The sequence below is a fragment of the Bos taurus genome, chromosome 16 (assembly GCF_002263795.3).
Source record: "Bos taurus isolate L1 Dominette 01449 registration number 42190680 breed Hereford chromosome 16, ARS-UCD2.0, whole genome shotgun sequence".
NCBI lineage: Eukaryota > Metazoa > Chordata > Mammalia > Artiodactyla > Bovidae > Bos > Bos taurus.
In genome coordinates, this window is record NC_037343.1 from 3469848 (window position 1) to 3496071 (window position 26224).

The 26224-nt window shown below is 39.7% G+C and overlaps 1 protein-coding gene across 2 annotated transcripts in view; it reads right to left on the minus strand.

Annotated features, from left to right (window-relative positions):
• Nucleotides 1-25367, minus strand: part of NUCKS1 (nuclear casein kinase and cyclin dependent kinase substrate 1) — a 31912-nt gene extending 6545 nt beyond the window's left edge. The window contains exons 1-6 of one of the 2 annotated variants that reach the window (XM_005216661.3): nt 25143-25367; nt 8067-8116; nt 6427-6532; nt 3509-3564; nt 1007-1159; nt 38-184 (exon numbers count right to left, since the gene is read on the minus strand). In XM_005216661.3, coding sequence (XP_005216718.1) covers nt 38-184; nt 1007-1159; nt 3509-3564; nt 6427-6532; nt 8067-8116; nt 25143-25159 — 529 coding nt within the window. In that variant the 5' untranslated portion in view covers nt 25160-25367. 2 annotated transcript variants of the gene reach the window in all.
• Nucleotides 25368-26224: the final 857 nt, after the last annotated feature.

Consider the following 26224-nt stretch of genomic DNA (forward strand, 5'->3'; position numbering starts at 1 on the left):
TTCATTGGTGATTTAACCTGACTTCTGCAGAGCTCACCTGTGGCCTTTAGCCTGGGCTTCGGCATTTTCTTTTCTTTTCTCTCAGGCTTCGACTTCTTAACCATCTTTTTGTTTTTCTTTTTTGAACTGCCATAGTCACTATCATCATCGTCTTCTACTAGGAAATCCTCATCACTGCCGGAATCTTCTGAGAGGAAAGAAGAATTTCAACGTCCAACTTAATGTATACATCCTTCCAAGTGAACAAAGGGAGAGAGTGCTAAGAATGGAGGATGGGATTTGGAAGTCAGACACTCTTGGGTTCTATTTGCAGCTGTACTACCAATTCGGTTGGAGCTGTCATTGGCCCCACCTGTAAAACGGTTTAACATGCACATGAGGGTTACATGACTGACTTGTTTGAAGAGTAGGCAGAAAACAGGAAGAGATTAGGCTTAATGTGGATAAAAACTGAAGTCATCAAATAATCTTGGTAGTTCTACGTTTCCCATATAGTCCTGATAAGACCAGGAAAATGCAGGTGAACTGATTTGGTGTGTTTGGCTCAACTATAAACAAAGTAAGAAACCTACCTACAAAGCAAATACACATATGATTAGTTAATCTGAGTAACCCGTGAAACATCTAAATTCCGTTAACACCTTTTTTGCAAGGAGATGTCTACACCTTTCTCCACTAGGACAAAATACAGATCTTTAATCACAGTACCCACCAGGTAACTGCTATTCTAACAATGGTTCATTCAGTATATGAGAATGAATGATATACTTTATCACTATTTGAGTATTTAATCAGTACTTGAGTACTATTTGATGTACTTAATCAAATAATAATCATGAGAATCTCTGAGTCTTAAAATATAAATAGATATCAAACAATCATCTCTAATGACACTGAGTATCTAATTTAAGGGGCTGATTTTAACATTGAGCATCCAAAAAACTGCTGAAGTAAAACTGAGGTCACAAACCACAGCCACGACCAAGATACAAGGCACGTTACGCACTCTCCTGGAACGGCGCCTCGTCCTCCTCTTCTTGCTCCTCCTCACTGCCCACATCTTCCATGAGCATCTCCCTCTGTTTAGAGGCTGCTTTAGAGGCTGCCTGCCGTTGCTGGCGCACGTTTTTATGATCTTCTTTTTCATCTTCACTGTCCTCTGCAATATCAAAGTTATAATGCAATGATCAAAGAGTTATGGGTTTGACAGATGACTGGAAAAGGCAATGTAAGATATAAACTGGAGCTTTATTTCATTCAGAAAGGGAAAATTCTATTCCTAAAAATGTCTACAAAATATGCAAAAAGAGAGGTAAAATTCAAAGAATGAACTTGAATAAGGCTATGTACCCATTATTATGGGCTTCCCTGATAGCTCAGTTGGTAAAGAATCTGTCTGAAATGCAGGAGACCCCAGTTCGATTCCTGAGTTGAGAAGATCCGCTGGAGAAGGGATAGGCTACCCACATCCAGTGTTCTTGACTGGAGAATTTCATGGACTGAGTCAGACAAAGAGTTGCAAACAGATACAACTGAGTGACTTTCACTTTCACCCACTATTACATATAAAATAACCTAGGCATGTAGTTTTAAGAAATAATAAAGCTGAATTTAGGTATGAACACATGCTTCCTATAACATGCTTTAAGCTTACATTATTGTTGTACCCTAAAATTCTCAACTACATTCAAACCTATCTACACAGTTTTTAGAAACTAAAGTTAGAAAAATATTTTAAATAGTAGAACAGGGGAAGACAGTTTTCCAATATTTTCATTCTACAATACAAAACATACAGAACTCAAAATAATGTCAAACTACTACCCTTTTCAACGAATGAGGTGTGGCCATTTCAATTTAGGAGACGGAGGGAAATCTTCAAAACACACGTTTAGATCAGTCAGATCTTAACACAATTTTATAATAAAAATTACCCCCATATACTACAGCTTATTAATTAGAAACTCCGCAGCACATGGTTGTGGCCGTGCGGAACTCTGACTGAAAGGGCAGGATGCCAGCCTACGGTCTCTAGGCCAAGTTATTTTGTATCAGTTTCACCTACAGCCCTGCTCCTGGACTCTGAGGCTCCCTTATTCTGTCAAGGTTTAGCTGTTAATAAACCTTGTTATGGTCAGTGTTCAAGCCATCACTTTCACTACCAAAAACTTCACCTGAAGACAACAGACGCAAGAAGACAGCTGATTCTGGCAGACTCAAAACTAAACCCACTTGGTAGGAGGTATGCTTAACATTAATACAGAGTTATTCATCTTGAAGTGCTCAAATGTTTACAAACACAAGAGATTCAAATTAGGGTTTACAAGGTAAATGAACAGAAGTGTATGTTTACATTATCACAGCATTACTAGATAGTGCAAAAAGTTAATACAATTTCTTTTCAGACAATCATTTAGCAGACTTGAACAAGTGAAAGCAAAACAGCTCAGTGGAGTGCTCTCCTGGTGACTCAGTGGATAAGAATCCATCTGCCAGTAGAGGGGACACGGGTTTGATCCCTGATCCGGGAAGATCCCACGTGCTGAAGAGCAGCTGAGCCCCTGCACCACAACTCTTGAGCCTGAGCTCCAGAGCCCGGGAGCCGTACTGCGGAGGCCCGTGTGCCCTAGAGCCCGCCCGCCGCAATGGAAGCCCGAGCACTACGACGAAGACTAGCGTCCGCTCGCAGCAACGAGAGAAAAGCGCAGCAGCGAAGAGCCAGCACAGCCCAAGATAAACAAATTAATTAAATGATTAGAAAAAAATAGCTCAGCAGGGCGAATTCAGTGGAACTTTGTCTACGCTTTACACATTACCTAAATAGCATGGGAACGCAGACCAAAACTAAAATGTTTGGGAGCAAGGTGGAACTCTCAATTCTTGAACGAATTAAACTTTAAAAAATAAATACCAACAACAAATAATCAGGATTTAACATTTAATCTAGTCAGAATCTCTTCAATTGATTCTTTTAAGTTAAAACTCTTACAAAAAAGCTTTCTCTGTGGCTACTGTTTCAAAGGACCTCTTCCCAGCTAAGAAGTCAGACTAAAACTAATGTTTGTTTGCTTTTCAACCCATCATCATTTCCTGTATTTTATACCTTGATTTCACTTAGTATTATATATATTCTATATAGTTTGATATCTTTTATTTGTTCATGTAAGTGGTTTTCAATTTCCATTATGCACAATTTCAATTATGCATGAGAATAATCTGTAAATACTTTAAAAAAACAAAGCCCCAACATCCCACCTAGACCTACTGAATCAGAAGTCCTGGGATGGGATGGACATAAGTATGCTAAAAAAAAAAAAAAAGCTTTCATAGGAAACGGTAATAAGCCAGCTGGACTAAGAATCATCGTGAGCTCTTTGCAGATGGAGACACTTACTGTTTGTAATGTGGTATTTACCACAGAGCCTGGCATTACTATGAAACCGCTTATTAAAATGTCCAATAAATAAATACATAGAATTACAGCTACTACATTAAAAATTGTTACTACCTGCTGAATGAGAATCATCCTTCTTAGTCTTCACATCTTTTTCTTCTGAGTCCTCACTATAAGAAGAGGGAAAGGTTTAAAAGTCTTAGACCAAAATCCAAGTGAACATAAATCTCTGGAAACCTGACCAGAGAAGAATGCTAAAGAAAACCTGTTATACATAAAATAATTCAGATGCTGAGGAGTGAAACTGCTTCCAGTATTTCCCTAATACATAGAGATACTGGTGATTAAGAACAATTTTATCCACTTTTGGAAAATATTGCTTCCTTTGAAGACCCAAAGGAAAAAAGGAAGGTATCTCAACACAGGCTAAAAGTTTTCACCTATGCATAAGCCCTGGTTCACAAGAACATTTACTAAGAAAAAAACTTCATTGTCAGAGACAGAGTATGAATATAATGAAAATAAACCACGTAATGTATTGACGGTGGTCAAGAAGGCAAATTAGTGGATTGCACCAAATATAAATGCAGAAAATACCTTTATAATTATTAAAGGAAACTGGAGTTATATAAATTACAAAATGCCAGAAATTTATCTAAAGCAAAATGAAAATAAATTATCTCCTAATATTAATATTTAGGAGTATAGTATGCTGTACATCAGAAATCTCAACACATAGGCCTGCCTTACATCATGGAGAAAATAAAAGCAAGCTAAAGATCATTGCAGGGTAAAAGTTAAAGAGTTTCAAAGTTAAATGGAAAATTTTATAAAATAATTTTTTATGTCACAAAGATGCACATTTTATATCCTCACAAATTTCAACTTAGAAATCTGGTGTCTAGTGTTCTGTCTTTGTCATAAATTAATTAGCTGTATGATCTTAGGCAATTCACTTGGTACTCTTCAGTGCTAAAATTTTATGATTCCATGAGAAATTCTAACAAACAACCACCAAAAAAACATACATAAAATTGTCTTCATAGCCTTCTTTTTTTCAACAGCAGATCCTGTAAATCTTTTGGTATTCCCATAATCTAGATCACACTCAAATGACAAACTATTGAGCCCAAGATTCCTAAGCAAAGAAAAAAACCAAACACATTTCTTTACTAAGCAATCTGATCTAAATATACTGTAATTTTGAAAATTGTGACTGTTCTTTGTATTTTATGCAAAATAAGCATTTAATTCACAAGTCTATTACAATGATGAAGAATGAAATCATTTTCTCTATTTATCTTATTATTGAATTTATAGAGACCATTAATCCTTGAGCCCCTTAAAATGAAGTCAAGTAATAGCTAAACTTTTAAGTAGAGACCAACAGAAAAATCAACATAATACTGGTCTGAGGGAATAAACATATGAGACAATACAAATGGCAACAAAAACTGTATTTCAACCATTCTTGGCCCCATAGGAGAGAGTAATAAAACCAAATGATTGCAACAATGAAAAACGTAGTCTAGATATCAATTGTATTGATGAGACATGATAACAGGCAATGAAGATGCTCATTCCTAGGGAAAGTATAATAAAATAAATACAATAAAAGACAGCTCTAAGTTGGACTGCTGTATGAAACTGGAGTGCAGACTTCCCTGATGGCCCAATGGGTAGAACCTCGCATTCCAATGCATGGGGTGTGGAACTGATCCCTAGCCAGGGAGCTATGATCCCACAAGCCTTGTGACCAAAAAAAACCCAAAACATGAAACAGAAGCAATACTGTAACAAATTCAATAAAGACTTTAAAAATAGTTCACATAAAAAAATTATTTAAAAAAACTGGATTAGAGAGATATATTAATGAAACTATGGAAGAGTTATCTTCCTACAGTAAAATTTTATCTTAATTTTCCTCAAAAATTTTCCACATTTCTGAAATTCTCCAGGAAAGAAAATATTAGAGGTTAGTGATTCAAGCAAACAGAAAATGCTAGGTGAATGTATTAAATTTAGCTTTCTGTGAATTCAGAATGAAAGACTTTTACTCAGGGCTTTATTATACTGATTTTAGTGCTCAAAAGTAAATATCTTAGACGAACTAATGAGAACTATCATTTTATTTCTTTGAAATGCTCATACTTAATAGTATTGTTTGGAAGTGGTATAGTCTAACGGCTAAAAAAAATGGATTTTGGAGTCCAATAGACATGGTTTCAAAACCTGTTGGTTCATTTGCCAGTCCTTAAATCACTGACTCCTCTGAGTTAATATTACTTACCCTAATAAAGGTTTTGTGAGAATTAAATGATAATTAGCACATAATGATACTGGCACATAATAATCCTAAATGGTAACTATCATCACCACCACCATCAAGAAGGTCTTGGCATAGTTACACTACACTGAATTTGAGAGCTTACACGTATACCTGTAAAGCAGAGATGAAAGCTACTGTACCCTGGTCTTGAGAGGCAATTACAGTTGACAACATAACTCATCTGAACTCATTTATAACACGAAGGGAAAGGGAACAGCTCAAAATGATTAAATTATTTAAACAAAGTAGGATTGATTATATAAAACTCAGCAGGCAATGCAACTTAAGATTCTATAAGCTTTAGTTATAATTCTGTCAGTGACTTGTGCCAGTAATTTTCTGAATAGGAAAGGTCACTTATTCTTTGCCCTTTCTACAGTGAAAATGCCAATAGTATCTTTGGGCAACAAATTATCAGTACATACTTAAACAACCTTTCTACCTTTGTTCAGAGGTTTGCAGTAGCAACAAAATCATTCTATCATTCCCAGAGCTCACTTGAGACTCCAGGTTGAGTCTAAGCAAGCCTCCATGACCTTAAAGAGGCTAATCTCTAGAATCAAAGCACTGCATGCTTTGATAATATGAAATACACAAAAACACCACCAAGAGCACTGTCCCAAAGTAACTGAAGATTCTACCAGTTTAGACATCAGAGACTACCCTCATCTGTAAGTAGAAACAGATTAGCAATGCCTCTTACCTATCTTCCTGTGAATTCTTTCCAGATCGCCTCTTATTTTTAGCTTCTCGGGGAGATGATCGAATTTTCTTAGCTGGAGGGCCTGAATCTCTTCCATAATCTTCATCTAAACAGATTATGAAGATAAAATTTATTTATGAAGATAAAAATTTTCAAATTCAATGAACTATGATTTTTACATATCAAAAATACCACAGTATTTACTGAGATAATTCTCTCAAGCTGTTTAAAAGCTAAGAAGGCAGAATGTCCTAAATAATTTTCTTTCATTACAAAAACAAAATTCTTTTCCACTCTAGTTCCACCTTGTCTCAATCATTTTTATTTTTGCCTATTGCTTTCCAGTCCTCATGTGTATACTTTAATATACTCACAGTCAAATATCTCTTATTTTATATTTTACCCTTTTACTTTGTTAAAGCCTTTTACATGTTTCCACATCTTTGTATTTATTTGGAAACTATTATGGTAACATGGTTATATTATAAGCATTTTAGAATGTAAAGAACCCACAATCCTACAATCCTAACACAATTACTGTTATCAAGCAAATTACTTTTAAGCTAAAGTATTATATATAGCACGCTCTGACACTTGAAGAAAACACCCTCAATTTAAAAAGTGCCATAAAACCTTAAAAAGTGACTATTTCCAAAACGGTTCACTAGACCATTATATACACTTGTGAGGACTGCGAACAGTGTGAAGCTTCAGCAATTATTAAATGGTTGAATAATTATAAATTATGGAATACCACACAACCACTAACAAGCATAAACTTTTCGTAACACAAGAAAGCTAAGTAGGGGCAGCTGGGAGAGGCACAGAATCCAAAATTCTACAGATGTCAACTATATTTTTAAAAGGAAAAAAAAAGACCAAAGCCTTTTTAAACAAAAAGGTTACTTGAGGGCTAAGGGACCTTGAATAATATTTCTGTCTCAGTTTCCTTATCTGTAAAATGGAAATAACAATACTTATAACCCCATTTTAACAGGACTGAGCTAAGGATTAAATGAGTAAACAAATATATTTAGCAAGTATTGCCTCTGGGAAGTTGGGTTATGTTCTTTTTTAATTCTTCTTTATACAATGCTGTATTTCCTACATTTCCCCAAAGCATATATAAAATTAAAGAAAAAAGAACAGTAAACACATCTTGAAAATGAGAGTAAGGACATATTCTAAAGAAACCTTTTATGGCTAAGATTTACAATACACTAGCCTCTCTATAGTTAGTTCACAAATCAAAGGTGTTTCACAAAATATTCTCATCTTACTTCATCATGCAAAATACATACATGCTCCCTATTACAAAGTATGAGTTTTATTGTGATTATAGCAGGAGATATATTAATAAACAATGTATAAGAATTATTGCACATTTAAACTTTAGAGTCCAAAACTAGGTAAGAAAAAAAATTATTGAAGTGTTTATTATCAATGATTTACCAAGGAAAAAGTAAAATCCATGCAGGTTCAACGTTTGTTTTGAGTGACACAGACTGATGTAATTTATATATGTCAAAATAGTCTAAAATTTAAAAATTATTTCAAAAGAATAAAAAACAGTGTAAATATGCTGGGTATTCTTCCACTAATCAGTTCAATTTACTACTTACTGAAATCATAAAACTTACCAGCATCATCGGATTCCTGAAACTGTGAATAATCAACGACCTTCCTATTTCTGTAAAAAGAAAAGACTCTAATCAAGATCATAAAAATATAGGACTTTTCTAAGATACTAGAACACTCATTTCTATTTCATAAACAGAATTAGAACTAGCTCTCTGAAATTTATTTTTCAAAAAGCTGTCATCTCAGCCAAAAGAATGTCACATTGTGTTATAGGAAAGCGTAGCTTAAAACAAAACTATGTCAAACGACAATTCTTATAATGCTCATCTCAGGGATAGCTCAAATATTATCCTTTCCAACAAACCAACCTCCCAGGAGTACATAAAATGGAGAAATGAGCCATAGTATCATATATTCTTTATATACAGTCTGATACCATATGCACACAAACCAAAACTGTAAATGTTATTTTATTCACACATATTCCTGATAAATAAGGTTACTACTAATTTTTTTTTCCACAGCAAAGTGTCTTAGCTTTTAAATATAATACAATTAATTATAATATACAAACTATGGTGACTGTAAGTTAAGCTTTACACAGAAGGGAATGGAAGAAACTGATTCATTCAAAAGCTGTTCTTTGGGACTTACCTGGTGGTCCAGTAGTTAAGACTCAGTGCTCCCAATGCAGGGAACTCAGGTTTGATTCCTGGTTAGGGAACTAGATTCCGTATGCTGCAGTTAAGATCTGGCACAGCCAAATATAATAAATATAATAATGAGCCAAATGCTCTTTATTAAAGAGCTCAGCTCCCTTCCCACAGCAGTGAAAGCCTGGATGGAATCCTACCCACTATACCACCAGGAAACTCCCCTAAAGAGCATTTATTAAAGAAACAAATTTATGTATCTACTTGGCTCAGTGATTTTTAAGTCCTTTCAGTTCAGTCGCTCAGTCGCTCTTTGCAACCCCATGGACTGTAGCACTCCAGTCTTCCCTGTCCATCACCAACTCTCGGGGCTTGCTCAAACTCATGTCCATTGAGTCAGTGATGCCATCCAATCATCTCATCCTCTGTCATCCCCTTCTCCTCCTGCCTTCAGTCTTTCCCAGCATCAGGGTCTTTTCCAACAAGTCAGTTCTTTGCATCAGGTTGCCTAAGGACTGGAGTTTCAGCTTCAGCATCAGTCCTTCCAATGAATATTCAGGACTGATTTCCTTTAGGATTGACTGCAGTCTAAGGGACTCTCAAGAGTCTTCTCCAACACCACAGTTCAAAAGCATCAATTCTTTGGCGCTCAGCTTAAAGTACTTAAAAGTACTTTTAAAAGTATTTCTTCCTAGGTAAAGCATCTTTAATATCTCAAACAAATTTAATTCCCATTTTTCTACTTCATATTCTAAACCCAGAAGTTTAAAATTTCTGCCTTGAGAGATATAAGAGCTTCTATGTTAGTATCCAAACTTCTAAATGCCTGGCGTTTAGAAGAACCTTAGATGCACTGTAACTAAGGGGAAATTGAACAAATGAATTGAAAGGACTAAGAGAAACATATCACCAACTACACTTAAATCTAAGCTGAGGACTATTCCTAGTTTTATAGATTAAGATGCTTCCCAGGTTGCTCGGTGGTAAAGAATCCACCTGCTAATGCAGGAGACAGGGGTTCGATTCCTGGGTGGGGAAGATCCCCTGGAGAAGGAAATGGCAACCCACTCCAGTATTCTTGCCTAGGAAATCCCATGGACAGAGGAGCCTGGTGGGCTATAGAGTTGGACACAACTTAGTGACTAAATAACAGCACAACAATAGATTAAGACACCATTTAAAAGCAAAAATAGGGCAGTCAGAATTCGAGTACAGGTGCGACGTCTATATAATATGCAAAAATGATAGAGGAGGAGTGAATTCTGAACACATGCTTGGGGCTTAGATGTGCAAGAAGGCATGGCTGCATTTTTTCAAGCTGTGCTGGGTCTCCGTTGCACACAGGTTTTCCTCCACCTGTGGTAAGTGGGGCTTCATGTTGTGGCGCACAGGCGCTAGGACCTTCGGGCTTCGGGAGTCGAGGCTCGCAGGCTCCAGGGCTACGGGCTCAGGAGTTGCGGCCCCCCGCACGGAGTTACTCTGTGGCAAGTGGGACCTTCCCAGACCAGGAATCAAACCCGTGCCTCCTGTGTTGGCAGGTAGGATTTTTACCACTGAGCCACCAGGGAAGCCCTATGGACACTCGCTTGATTTAAGAGAGAAAAAGGACTCATAAGGAATTTTGCATTGTTTTTCTTTAGTCTACCAATAATGAATTATCTTCTGACTTTATTGCCTCAATAAGACAAGATGCAAAACCATAAAATATATTGTAACTATGTTTTAAGAAACTGAGTTTATATATTAAAGATACCATTCTATTAGGAAAGTTAATTTAAAAAAACATGACTATTAATTCCACTTATATGAGTTACCTAGTCAAATGCAGAGAGACAAAAAAGTAGAATGGTGGTTGCCAGGGGTGGGGTAGAGGAAGACGGAGAAGTCAATGCTATGTATCGTTTCAGTTTTACAAGAGTTCTAGAGACTGAATGCACAAAAATGTGAACGTATTTAACTACTGAACCGTACGTTTTAAAATGGTTAAGATGGGGCTTTCTTGGTGGCTCAGGGGTACAGAATCCGCCTTTAAATACAGGAGGCCGGGTTCAATCCCCGATGCAGGAAAATCCTACATGTGGCAGAGCAACTAAGTCTGTGCGCCACAATTATCGGGCCCATGTACACAACTTCTGAAGCCTGTGAGCCCTAGAGCCTGTGATCTGCAACCAGAGAAGCCACCGCAGTGAGAAGCCTGAGCATCCCAGCTAGGGAGTAGCTCCCGCTCGCAGCAATGAAGATGCAGCACAGCCAAAAGCAAATACATAAAATTATATAAAAGAATCGGGGGAAAAAAAAGTTAAGATGGTAAATATGCTGCTGCTGCTGCTAAGTCACTTCAGTCGTGCCCAACACTGTGCGACCCCATAGACGGCAGCCCACCAGGCTCCCCCATCCCTGGGATTCTCTAGGCAAGAACACTGGAGTGGGTTGCCATTTCCTTCTCCAATGCATGAAAGTGAAAAGTGAAAGTGAAGTCGTTCAGTCGTGTCTGACCCTCAGCGACCCCATGGACTGCAGCCTTCCAGGCTCCTCTGTCCATGGGATTTTCCAGGCAAGAGTACTGCAGTGGGGAAATATGCTACTTTACCACAATTAAAAAAAACAAAAATTTTTCTTAAAAAAACAAAAACAAAAAAAACACAAAACTATTGGGGAGGTAGTAAATATTCATGTTCTAGCAAAATAGTGATTTTTAATGACAGACACCATGAAAAACAACATTATGAACTCAATGCAAAGATGACCATTTTCTGCATTACTTGGTATCAAGGAAAATGGGACACTGAAGCAGGGGGAAAGGATCTACGAGAGGGAGTTTTAACCCTCAACTTCGAATAATCATGAACAGATTCTGAAACTGCAGCTATAATAATTTTAGTTATCCATGCTGGTGGGATTGCAGCTAAAATGCGGTATGATTTCCAGGGATCAATAGACATATCCTATGATACTGTATAAAGGCAAGTAATCATAACGGAAAAGGATCACTGTTGTTCTTAAATCATTAAGTTGTGTCTGACTCTCTGCAACCCCATGGACTGTAGCCCGCCAGGCTCCTCTGTCCATGGGGATTCTCCAGGCAAGAATACCACAGTGGGTAGACATTTTCTTCTCCTCCTTCTTCCTTCTTCATATGAAGAACAACTGAATAAATTGGGATTTTTCTAACTTGCAAAAGAGAAAACACGTTACATTTGGTGGTCAGATTAAGTATGGGTTCAATATAAAGAACTTTCTAACAGCTTGCTAATGATAGTTACACTTCTCTAGTGTATCCCTAGAAACACTCCTTAGAAAGGAATTATGTAGTGATAAATACAGAATCTGCCAAGAGGAATTCCAGGTTCTGGTTCTAGAACTTCAGGCCAATCACTTCTCTGGGCCCCAGTCCCTCAGCTGTTGGAACTGATGACCTAAGTTGCCACACAGATCTAAAAAGCTGCTCTATAAAATTAAACACAATTATCAAAGCTTAATGAAAAACATGACTTTGTCAAATTCAAACAGTCAATGATCCTTTTGGGGACCACACAGCTTAAAACACACTGCTGTAGCATTTGCTTTCTTCACTAATTTGAGCTCTCTGAAGGTAACAGTTATGTCTTATGTCCCCACTGGTGCTACAGAACAGGTAAAAGGTAGGCACTCAAATATTTTCTGAACTTTTTGCTCTTAGGGCCAAATTTTAAGAGCTCTGTTAGAAATCTAATTCTAGAAAATACTCTAGAGGTTAATCATCCAATCTCCTTAAAGTCTGGAGAAGGCAATGGCAACCCACTCCAGTACTCTTGCCTGGAAAATCCCATGGGAGGAGCCTGGTAGGCTGCAGTCCATGAGGTCGCTAAGAGTGAGTGGCTTCACTTTCACTTTTCTCTTTCATGCATTGGAGAAGAAATGGCAACCCACTCCAGTGTTCTTGCCTGGAGAATCCCAGGGACGGGGGAGGCTGGTGGGCTGCAATCTATGGGGTTGCACAGAGTCAGACATGACTGAAGCAACTTAGCAGCAGTAGCTCCTTAAAAGTCTTTTTGGATCTCATTTCTTGCCACTTAACAATCAACACCAGGAAGGAACCAAGAATCAGGTTTTTGTTGTTGTTGTTGTTGTTTTTACCACTTGGTCCTGCAGCTTCCTTACTTGGAATGCTATTCGTATCAGTCTCATTCATACCAGCTACAACACCACCTCTCAACACCTTTAATCCCTTACTGATACTACATAAACCACTAATGTCTGTCTCCCCTTTAAATGTGAACTTCTTGAGGACAGAGGCTGTCTCTCCTTCACTTAGAACATCAGATTCAAGGAAGGTTTGATGAGTGAATGGATTTGGCCTCTGCAAAGGATTAGGGTGAGAAAGGGCAACAGAAGGGAGGATGTATGTGCCACTGGAGGTTTTAACCTATCAGACTTTTAATCCCACTGCCCTTAACAACAAAAGAAAATTCAGTTTTCTCCAAACTAAAAAACTTTATTTTAGATTTAAGAGATTTGAAAGGGGAATTTCCTGGCAGTCCAGTGCTTAGGACTTGGTACTTTCACTGCAGTGGTCCAGGGTTCAACCTGGCACAGCCAAAAAATTATTTAGTACATTTTTCTCTTTTTGGCCATGCTGCATGGCATGTGGGATCTTAGTTCCTTGATCTAGCCTCCTGCTTTGGCAAGGAAGACCACCAAGGAAGTCCCATATTTTGTATCAATATATTTTTTTCTATCCTAGTTTTCAACACAGGAAAACTACAAACATGTTATGATACCACTGAAAGCAAGGAGTCGTAACCGCTGAAGCAACTTTCAAATGCCAAAACCAACTTTTCAGTGTAAAATGAACATCAAAAACTCAAACTGGGAGGACAATACAAAATTTCTAATACAGACATTGTAAAGCAACGATCCTCCAATTAAAATAAATTAAATTTAAAAATTTCAAGACAGCATAAAAGTTAAAAACATGGATTTTAAAATTGGGTTTAAATCCTGGGTCTCCCAGTTATTTCCCCTCTTTGAACTTCAGTTTTCTCACCTGTAAGACAGAAATAACAACACCTGTCTCTCAAGGTTGCCGTGAGTGCCAGGCACACAATTATCCAATAAATAGCAGCCATTATTTCTTATAAGCACTAACCTGTTTTCTCCAGAATACCACTGCAATCTTGAACCCACCTGATTACACAACGCTCTTGAACTATTTATCTGAACAGCATGATTAAATCACTCCTCTTAAAAACATGGTGTCTGGTTCTAGTATTATTTAGAAAGATTGTATTCAAGAGTTTGTTGTTCATTTCACTAAAATGCAACGTCAAAATATGTATTTTAACATTATTTCCAACTCTATGATAAAGTTTCCAGTTACCAATTAGGGCAGAGAAAGTAGCAATACTAGCTATTTTAAATTCCACCATTCAAGTTCAATCAATTTCTATCACTCAAATCAAATGGAGTTCCATCTAAACAAGTCTAAAAATTTACACTAGAAAACAGAACTGTAACCCAGTAAGGAAAACAAATGTTTAAAATAGAAACTATAGGAACACAAAAACTTCAATTATGTGCCTGCTCTTATTTTAAAAGCTGATATAATCACTATATTTAGATTCTAAAGGTAACTTGGTTACACATGAACCAATTCCTGGATGACCACCAGAGGGCTTTGAGATAAGTCCTCACTTTTGCATTGCTATAAAGTGCAAAAATGAAAGGTAAAGTTGGAAGCTAGACAAAGAACAAGATCCATTTTTGGCACCAAATATGGCTAACTCAAGCAATAGGATTTTTTCTCTTCCTCTCTCTTGATCATCAACTTCCTTCTACTAAATAATGGTAAGTCTACCTCCCAAATTTCTTTCTTATAGCAGCAACCATCTAAGACCAAGTCAATAATATTTGAATAACATTCTAAAGATCAAGTGAAGTGAAAGTCACTCAGTCGTGCCTGGCTCTTTGCGACCCCACGGAATTCTTAAGGCCAGAATACTGGAATGAGTAGCTGTTCCCTTCTCCAGGCAATCTTCCAAACCCAGGGGTTGAACCCAGGTCTCCCACATTGCAGGCGGGCTGTTTACCAACTGAGCTATCAGGGAATGAACAGTACTTCAGAGAAGAAAATTACCACACCTTTGAGATGATCTCAACTAACCCTCTTAACCATACAGATGAGAAGACAACTAAAACCACAAAATCTGATGCTAATCTGTCACCAACGTTCACACCAAATTCCAGGCAAGGAAGCAGAACTTTAAAACAGAAACACACATTTAATTGTTGATACCTTAAGCTTTACACTAAAGAGCACAAAATCATTTTCTCAAGGAAAACCAGAGGGAACTTATAAACAACTTACATTGTTTAGCTCATTCAAGCGGACTATCCTTCCATTTGTAACCCTGAAGAAATCACACTGCTCTGGTCAATGCAGGGAAGAAGAAACACCTAGCTCATTTTCTAGAATCCAGTTTATCTGAGTTTTGAGAAACCCCAAACAGCTAACACAGCTCTTTTCACTGATCATGTAAGAGGTAAATATCTAGAACAATGTTTCTCAGCCTGTCAGCCACAACCTGTTATTGGGTCCTGAAGTCAATTTACTGAAGGATGCCTGCGAGTGTGCTCAGTCACTTCAGTTGGGTCCAACTCTTTGCAACTCTGTTGACTGTAGCCTGCCAGACTCCTGTGTCCATGGGAGTCTCCAGACAAGAATACTAGAGTGGGTTGCCATGCCCTCCTCCAGGGGATCTCCCTGACCCAAGGATCAAACCCACAACTCCCGTGTCTCCTGCTTTGTACGCAGGTTCTTTACCCATTGAGCCACCTGGGAAGCCATTCAGTTAGTCAGTTCAGTAGCTCAGTCGTGTCTCTTTGCAACCCCAAGCACTGTAGCACGCAGGACCTCCCTGTCCATCACCAACTCCTGGAGCTTGCTCAAATTTACATTCCTTGAGTCGGTGATGTCATCCAACCAACTCATCCTGTCGTCCCCTTCTCCTTCCACCTTCAGTCTCTCCCAGCATCAGGGTCTTTTCCAATGAGTCAGCTCTTCATATCAGGTGGCCAAAGTATTGGAGCTTCAGCGTCAGTCCTTCCAATGAACATTCAGGACTGATTTCCTTTAAGATCGACTGGTTGGATCTCCTTGCAGTCCAAGGGACTCTCAAGAGTCTTCTCCAACACCACAGTTCAGAAGCATCAATTCTTCTGCACTCAGCTTTCTTTATAGTCCAGCTCACATCCATACATGACTATCAGAAAAACCATAGCTTTGACTAAACAGACCTCTGTTGGCAAAGTAATGTCTCTGCTTTTTAATATGCTATCTAGGCTTGTCAAAGCTTTTCTCCCAAGGAACAAATGTCTTAATTTCATGGCTGCAGTCACCATCTGCAGTGATTTTGGAGCCCAAGAAAATAAAGTCTGTCACTGTTTTCATTGTTTCCCCATCTATTTGCCATGAAGTGATGGGACAGGATGCCATGATCTTAGTTTTCTAAATGTTGAGTTTTAAGCCAACTTTTTCACTCTCCTCTTTCATCAAGAGGCTCTTTAGTTTCTCCTTGCTTTCTGCCATAAGGTTGGTGTAATCTGCATATCTGAGATTATTGCTATTTCTCCCAACAATCTTGATTCCAGCTTGTGCTTCATCCAGTCCGGCACTTCGCATGATGTACTCTGCATACAAGTTAAATAAGCAAGGTGACAATATACAGCCTTGATGTACTCCTTTCCCAATTTGGAACCAGTCCGTTGTTCCAAAGTGAAGCCCTTACTGATGTGTAACTAGAATTTTATTTTTTTTGCCACACAGGTGGGGGATCTTAGTCCCCCCCACCAGGGGGTGAGCGCACTGAGCCTTAACTACTGGACTGCCAGGGAATTCCCTGTAACTAGCTCTTTAAAAGAAAAAGCAGCAAACAGAAAATATCAGAGAAGATTGTACCTAAATAACTGCCAAGTGCCTGAAGCTTGTTTCTGTGTTTGTATTCTTACGTGTAACAAAATTGCAATGTCAAACCTATTTCTTACAGGAACCTCATCCACTGCTTTAGAATACACAGATTTACAAAGTAGTTTCACTTTTACAAGCAACAGTTATAATCTGTGGCCACAAAAGTGTAACATTTCTTCCTACTTTAACTCTTTTTGAGAAAATCACTTTTTTAAGCTTACTACTAAGTCGCTTCAGTCGAGTCCGACTCTGTGCAACCCCATAGACAGCAGCCCACCAGGCTCCCCCGTCCCTGGGATTTTCCAGGCAAGAACACTGGAGTGGGTTGCCATTTCCTTAAGCACTCATAAAGCCTATCCAAGGTTAGTGGCCTGTGGGGGTCAGGGGGAAGGGTGATATACCACCAGGTACTGGAATTACTGGACCTGACAGCTAACCCAATCTTACCCAAAACACGTTATCCTATTAACAGATGTACTGTAAGAGCTTGACTGAGGACCTTCATGATCTCCCATGGCTACTAATTTGAAGAAAACTCCATATTGGAAGTTTCCATTGAGGTGAGATCTGCCTCTGAAGTCCACTCACCAATTGTCTTGTCTAGCTCCTGGTATTACCATGGTCTAAATCTAAACTTTCTTCCACAGAGCAGCCCTTAAAATTGATGCGACAGTTTCCACTCTTTCCTTCAAGGCTAAATATGAAAGTTTCTGCTTATCAACAATCACTACCCACTCACCCCTTAAAACTTAGGACATTTTATCTCTTATTTTGTAACTCTCAAGACTATACATGTGCCAAATTTTCTCAGGATGTAAGAAAATTAGTTCATAGAAGCTGAGATATGTAAATTCAATTCAGGGTAATTTCTCACAATTGCTTATCTTTGAGCTTCATGTTCCTTTTGGCTAAGAAATGTTGCTTTAACTGTATCATTCTGCTTTTTACAATTAAATAGAATTCAAAACCAGTCACAAGAAACAAGAAAGCAAAAAATTTTAAATAAAAATTAAAAAATCAAAAAGTTACAGGAAAGAGCTCTCAGTTCTTCAAATGGGAAAAGTAAATTTCTAACTTCTGCACGAGAATAAAGGCATTCTGAATGATGAGCCAGATACATATTAGATAGTTATTACAATTCCCTTCTAAACCTTTTATCAACTTGCTACTATTTCAGTCCAGGTGAATAAATATGAACTGTTATATGGCACTCCTTATTCCCAAAATATATTCAGTTCCTCCTTATAGGAAAAATTCCTAACATTAGTGCAAAAACTATGCAATTAGGAAGAGTAAACCTCAAGCAGGTGAGATTAAAGGGGTCTCAGATGAGCACATTACCAAGTAGAGTCCTGTCTGCAGCAAAGTCTTGGAAACTTCAGTGGACTCTTCCAGTTGTCTTAACACAACTATCAGGGACAAATCTGTAGCCTAAGAAAGTCAGATTTACTGACTCATTATAATAAAGATGATGGAACATCAGAAGTGTGGAGCATCTAACCAAACAGGAAAACTGAAAAGGATTTGGGGAAGGGTACAATTTAGGTGAAATTTAAATGAATCAGTGTCTTGATGGGTTCAAAGCACAGTAGGACTGTGTGAAAAGGGGTCTTCATCAGGTTTAGACTGTGAAGTGGACCTTGGGTCCTATTTTTTGGCAAAGAAGTTAAGGTAGATGTGAATTTTGTGCCCAGGAAGCCCTTATTTGAGGCTCTAAAGTTGTAAATTAAGGACAGTTCTCTGCATCAAAAGGACAGCTTTTCCTGACAAGTGTGATGTTTCCCTCTAAATGATGCAATATCAAGCAGCAGAGTTTGACAGTCTGATTTAAAGAACTCAGTGGGAAAGCAGTAGTCAAAATATTATTATAAATTATTATAAATCTTTCCAGTTGTAGCTTCTGTGGAAGATAGTCCATTATCCCAGTCCAATGAATAGATGGCTGGATTTTTACTACTCAGTGGAGCTAAGTTTTAGTTTCTTAAGAAATTCACGTTCTGGGTCATTTTATCTTGACAGATGAAATCTTCCTGAAGATCACCTTGCTTTGCAGGTAACTGTACAGGTGCACGGTTCAAAAGATACTAAGAAGCACCTGAAAATATAGCCAGTTGAGACACTCTGGCAACCTGAAGTTTTTCAAACACCTCTGACTGTTTAGATACTAGTTACTTTAAAATATGGCAATGCAATTCTGTAACAATCAGTTCTTCCTAGAACCTAGATCGGAATACATTTTTTGAGACAAAACAAAGGGATGCCCCAGTTTGATCAAGTTGTCATGTGCTAGATCAAATGTTTTCTTTTACTGTCTACAACATTGCAGTCTCTATTTCTAGACTCAACAATCCAAGAAGCCACTTCATAATCCAGAATGATATGTTTATTTCCCTTTGCAGCTAAGAATTTAAAAAGGCAAACGAAGTAACACTTCACAGGATACTCAACAACTTCATTAAGTTCAAGTGACTCAAGTTTGCAAACTCTATGTGACTGTGTATCATTAACTCTCAACTTGAGAGAAGCACCATTCACATGGATGTTAACTGGGTCGGTATCCCAGAGCTACACAGAACGGTGGCCTTGTTTTTTATATTTCTGGGGAAAACAGACCAAAAACATAAAACCAATCTCCCTTTATTCCAAATTACTTTCTCCTTATTAATGAGTTGTATTGCTAAATGATTTCAATCACTGAAACTCAACCACTTACCTTAATTTATAACTTTTGTCAAGTTAAATCAACTCCAATTTATTAATCTTAATTCCCTACTAATTGTAGTATACTAATGAGTTTCATAATTGGTGCTGAACCTTTTCAAATGCTATGGTCTTTCTCCCTTGTTTCTGGGACATATTCTACTTGATATTTTTCATACATACTAGATTCAGTTAGCTATGTTTGGCAGTCTTGCATCTATTTGTATATGTAAAATGAGCCCATTAATTTCCTGTGGTGTCCTTTAGGTGGTTTTGGAATCCATTCACTTATTTTGGTCAGGGGAAAAATGCCCCTGACTTACGAACCGTATTCACTTAAAGCCATGTTATTTTCTTCCCACAAAAGCCTCACACTTCAGTGCGTTTTCCTGTACATTCAAGTGTTCTTTTCCTGTAATGAACCTCTTTGCATATTCTCTTATTCTTCCCCTCAAACTCTCCTTTTCTCCACTCACACCCTCCCCAGCTCACTCTAAAGTTGGTCTTGTCCACCAAAGTCCTGCTATGAACTAAACTGCTCCAAAGATGGCAAAGTGTGTTACTACCAGTAATACCCCAAGGCAGTGAGTCACAGAAAAGACCACACTGGCTTTGGATTGGCCACAGTTTCTACTGGAATTTCTGCTTCCTCTTAAAGGTTAGGTCAACTGGGCCAATTATGTAATTATCTAAGTTTCAGCTATCTCACATACAAAATAGGGATAATATATATACTTTGCTTAACGAGTTGTTTCAAGATTTTTATTTTTTCTAAAATTAAAGGTTGAGAAAGGGACTGCACTGTTAAAAGGTCCATTCTCTCATCTATGATTTGGAAATTCAAAAAGTTCTGAAAACCAAGTTTTTTCATAATGTATATGGTGGTAAACATATGAGGGGCAAATGAGAGGATTTTTAGAATTTTAGTGTGAAAATTCCTAGGTTTTACCAGCGATTAATGTTTCATTACAGGAGCACTACCCCAGACTGGGGATGGTACATTATACATACAGTATAGGAACCCTGTTACTTTCTTTTTTTTAAATCTTGTTACCTGCTTAAAACTTTTGAAAATATTGAACTCTCAAACACATATAGTCCTCCAATGGTTTCAAACTAAGGATTGTGGACCTGTAATATATTCGGTGTGTAATCAAATACAATACAAATCTGGAAGAGACTTAAATAAGACTCATGAAGCCTAAATCCACCTTTACTATTATTTCTACACCTTAGCTCCTTGACTGCAAAGTTATCACTTCCAACAGATGGTACTGGACTGAGCTGAAGTTCTAGTTGTTTTTTTTAAAAATGCTTTTAATTAAAACTTATCTCTGCAAGTTAAAGATTGAGTTGGGAAAAAAACACAGATCGCTATTTAAAACAGTTTGGCCATATATTTCCCCTCAACTATTTTCTATATAAATCTTAACCACCAGTGCATACAGAATGCACTCACCATTAGAGATGACTAGATAAAGTAGCCCTTGCCCATCTTCATGCCAAACACTAGGAAAGAAAGAGTGGTACCACAGAATGAATGCCAGTATTGTACTCAGAAAATCTCAGTTCAAATACTGGCTCTGTTTGATAGTTCTGTGACATTGAGTAACATACTATTATAACTTATTTGGTCATCTGTTATTTAAAAAAATGTTCTATTACAGGGTGATAAGGATAACACAAGATAAAGTGAAATCCTCTAGTGGAGTACCTGATTCTGTATTTATACTTAGTAAATGTTTATTTGGTAATTTCTCTAAAATCAAACTTAAAACACTTTTTTTTTGGCTGAGCCACACAGCTTGCAGGAGGATCTTAAGTCCCCCAAACAGGGATCAAACCTGGGCCATTGCAGTTAAAGCATCAAGTCCTAAGCACTAGACCACCAGGGAATTCCCAGCGTTGTCTTATTATAGTTTTCACATTAAATATATATATGTTGGGAAATGTTGAGTATTTAAGTGTTGTTACAAAATTAACTCCTCCATTATTCAGGCTTTGCAAGTTATGTGAGATATTTTGGAAGGTAAAGTCTACAAAGTTTCTTTTTAGAGGAAAGTGACACGTAAGTAACAATGTACAGATTCAAGGTTAATAAAAATCACACTTCTTTCACATGCACACACACACACCCTGGACATAGACAGTAAGATGAGATACAAGGAACCAGGCTCATCTAAAACCACATTTATTAGTATATGACACTTTTAAGTATCTTCCTGTGTCTACCTGGGGGCTTTCCAGGTGATGCTAGTGGTAAATAACCGGCTCGCCAATGCAGCAGGAGACGTTAGAGATTTGGGTTTGATCCCTGGGTAGGGAAGATCCCCTGGAGAAGAGAATGGCTGCCTACTCCTGTATTCTTGCCTGGAGAATCCCTTGGACAGAGGAGCTTGGCCAGCTAGAGTCACAGTCGACTTAGCACAGTGTACACTTGGTCCCAAAATCCAAACTACCTAAAATTTCCAGGTTTCTAAGTTTTTCCCTTTAACAGGCCGTTTTGAAACTAATTTCCCTGTGAGAGAGAATGTCTTTTTTTTTTAAAAAAATAAGAAATCCAGACACATTACAAACAAAATTCTCTTTAAAAATAAAGCAATTTGAAATCTTGGAAAAGCTGTTAATTCTCAACAGAAGTATAAACAAGACCAAAAATATTTTTATCAATCTGTAAGAGCCTATGCTTTCACATCTAAACTTTCAATGTTAAAGGTTCTTTGCAATCTCAAGTACTAAACAAAAGAGGCATGATAACACTTACAAGATGAAGAAAGGAGAAACAGATTGATCTGAGTGACTTGGGAGTATTTTCAATAAGAGAGGATCTCTGGCGAATACACCAAGCTGAATTTCAAAAAACCCACTTTCTAGTCTGGGCAAGTCAGTACATCTCTGAGCTTTCTTTTTCATCTTTTACAAGTAGTAGCATTTTTAGTCCCTACCCCAAAGGTTAAGAATCATAAAAACAAAAGTTCAAAGTGTCATACAGTCAAGTAACATCAATTCTTATCTGGTAGAAGGTAGAGCGCATTTATGTGGAAAGGGGGAGGATGAGGGTAAGCAGGTCTGGAAATTAAGAAATCTAGGTTCTAGGCCCAATATTGGCATGTATTAGCGGATGACGCAAGGCACTTCACTTGTCCAGGTCCCCACATAAAGTCACTTGCAAGATGAATTTGCCTAAATTTCTTTCTGGCTCTAAGACTTAATTTTATGCTATAAACTCGAATCCAAGGCCTAAAATATTTGAGCTCTCATTTATATGTGAGTTATATACTATAAAAGGTGAAGAGAGCAATACAGCCTGAACTACTTAGATATGTGTAGCGCACACATCTATGGAAAATCCTGCAGTAGCTGATCAATTCCACTCATTTGGAAACTGGTGTCAAGCAGCCATTAGTACGTTTCTAAATCTTCTTTAAATGCTTAGGTTAACATTAAAATAGAGTAAAAACGTAAACCAGAAAACCCTCAAAATTATATACAAGCCTAAGAACAGAAACATATCCCCAAAGAAGCTGCAGAGACACTTAGCCAACACGTGCTTTTTTTGGTTTTTGGTTTGTTTTTAAACGAGGTTGATCATTCTGATACCAGGTCAACATCTGTAATTTTTGGTTACATTCCCTCGAGTAAACAGATTCAATTACACCTTGAAATAAAAGCACTTCCCTAAGACAGAACTTTTTTTATTGCAAATGTAACAAACCACCAAACTCAAGTTTAATTATTTCTGCTTTATTATTGATCAAGAGTATGTAAAAGACTTAAAAGACAGTTACAAAGAGACTTAATCACTAAATATATAATCAGAAACCAAGTTGTTTGAAATTAATAATTTGAAAGTGACTCAAAAAAGACTACAATATATTTAACTTCATTCTTCAATTAGGGGCAAATAAACACTTAAAAAATACTTTTAACATACTAAGAAAAAAGTTGTGCACAAATCCCAATGCCTACAAAAAAACGCATTAGAACGTGCTTAATGTATTTATTCCCACCTGGTGATACTAAAAAAAAACCCAAAGTTTTCAAGAGATAAAAAAATGTTCCTGTCCCAACATGTAAATCTGGGGGCACAAAATCAGGCAGAGGAGTTAAGTTACAACAGTGAAAAGTCATCAAAACCTAGTTAACTGCGGTTAGAAGGTAGAGAAAAACAAATCCATTTTCATCACGCAGTAATTTACTTCCAGAAGACAGAAGATCCAGTCCAGGTGAAACAAATCTTTATTATGATAATTGTCTTATTTGTTCTGATCCTAAAGAAAATACTCTACGAAAATTGACCGGATACACCGGTTAATTATTATGCAAAAAAGTATGCATACTATAATTTGAAATATCGATTCAGACTCCGTGCCAAAATGCAGGCAGAACTCTTCCCGGTGGCGATGGTAAGGTATCAGAGATGTGGGTTGAAATTAAGCAGAAAGGCTGTCAGGTAGGTAGTGAGCACTCTCCTCACGCCCACCCGGAGCGCAGGAGTATGCAGTCCCAGCCCACCACCAGTTGGAGCGGACAGTCTAGTCTGGAGACAGAACGGTGTGCAACATTTTAAAACCCTTTCCGGGGTTCCAAACCCCCCTTTACAGCTTTAGGTCAAAATACTTCCGTTTCTCACAAAACTTGGAATGGAGAAGGGGGAAAAAACTGTTAAAATACCTAAAAACGAAACCTATTTATCCAGAAAACACTACGCCAAGTAGCCAATCCTTACATTGACAGCCTCAAGGACATTATGTTAAAAATAACATTTATTAGCAACAGCGCTCCTTCTTAAGGCCGCACCAGACTGGATTAAGCCACACCCCTCCATAAATGGCACATTCCATACAATAGCCAGGACGGCAGAGGGCGATTCCACTGGGCGCTGGGGAACGGCAAACTTGTTGACAGTCTCAGAATGAAGTCCAACGACTGCCCGACCCTAGCCCGTTTATTATTAGTTACTCGGGGGGTAAAAAGATTACAAACACACTCGAACGTGTTCGGCCACGTGAGAAGAGAGCCGGGTAGCGGGAAGGACGAGCACTCGGGATTTGGGCCGTGCAAGTTGACCCGCACCTCCCTGAGCAGGGACGATTCCAAGGGAAGGGCATTTCTAAGCGGGGGCCGGGAGCGAACTCGGGATGCGAAGTGCGGGGGGTTATCCCGTTCAGAAACCCCCCAGGCGGGGCAGAGGCCGCAGTCCGCGCCAGGGCCCAGCCCCGAACTCTTCCTCCGGCCGGAGGGGAAAAGAACGCGTCCCGCCCACGCCCAGCCCCGATCCGGGAGGCGGGGCCCTGCAGAGACCCCGGAGGACGGAGGCGGGGCCCCACGGCAGCACGGCCCCTCCCGCCCGGCAGGGAGCACCCCCGTCCGCCAGAGAGAACGGGCCGCCTCCCCCCACCCCCACGCGGGCCGCGCGGGGCAGGCGCTGCACGGTGTCTCTGCCCCAACCCCCAATGAGGCCGGGCCAAGCCACCAAGCCCGCGGGGCTGGCCCCAAGGAGGTGGGGCCTGCGCGGGGGCGCCGACTTCACACCCCTCCCCCTCCGGCCCGCCCCAGTGCGGCGAGTGGGGGAGGCAGCAACGCGGCCCCGGGCCCTGCAGCGGCGCGGGGCGGGGAGGAGCCCGCGCTCGGGCGCGCGGCCGCCGCCCCCGCGCAGCCCCGCGCGCCAGCCAGGGCCCCCGCGCTCAGTGGCGCGCGCGGGGCCCGAAAGGGAGGAGGCCGCGCGCGGCGAGGAGAAGGCCGGCGCTGAGCCTCGGCACCCCCCCGCCCCCCGCTCCCTCACCACTCACCCCAGCCCCCTCCAGCCCGTTCCAGGCCTCGGACTCCGCACTGACCTGACAGGCCGAGACATGTTCGCTGTCGAAACAGGACCGAGTCGAGGAGCCAAAGACCAGGACCCCCCCCACCCCGCGCGCTCGGCGCCCCACCCCCCCCAACTTCGGCCGAGGAGGCCGCTGCCGCCGAGCCCCGAGCTGCTGGCTTCTCAAACTCCGCCGCTCCCTGGTTCAGGGCCCCTTAACCAGACGAGCCCCCCGCTCCCCAGTCTCTTCAAAATGGATGAATCAAACCAGCCGAAAATGCGCCAAAGCCGCCGGACAACCAAACCCACTAGGGCCTGTGGGCTCCGCCCCAGAACGACCGGTCATTGGCAGCTCCTGCCAGATGCGCGGAGCTCATTGGTTCGTTTGAATAATCACGTCCCCCAGGCTCCGCCCCGCCCGCGGAGAGGCCCCACCTCCTCCGTGAGGTCCTGTTTGTCAAGATTCTCTGAGAGCGCACGGCCGCAAAACAAAAATGGTCGCTGCTCGCCCCGCCCCCTGGTTGCCACTCCGGAGTTGCAGATTCGTCTTGGGTCGCGCCTTAGGACGACTGAGAAAAAAGATTTATGAAGGGCTCGGTGTTATTTAATGTTAGCTTAATGATACATCATTTCGCCTGTCTTGGTCATCTATAAACTCCACTGACAGCAAAACCTATGGGCTAGGCAGCTGATTCGTCAGCAAGGGGCTGCTTCTGAATTGGAGGGAAACTTCACAGCTTCAAAAATTTTGACCTTAAACCCACAAGCCCCTTCGCCTTGCTTCACCGTTAGCCCTCAGGAGCCCCGCAATTGCTGGAGCAGGGAGGCAGGCTCTCAGTCAAGGAATAACTTCACCACCAATTTCCATTCTCCATTCAGGACCTTAAGATCACTTCAGGGTCATTAACGTCCCAGTGGTGGACCTTAGGGGCCTAAAAATTAGGAGCAAGAGTGCTGGGCCAGAAGGTTTTTCTGTTTGAACCTCAGGTCCACCATTTAACAGGTGTATAGCTTTACCCCTCTGTGCCTCAGTTTTCTCATACGTAAAATGGGCAACAGTAGTACTGAATTCGTAGGATTCTTAGGGTTAAATGAGTTGATATATTAAAAGGCTTT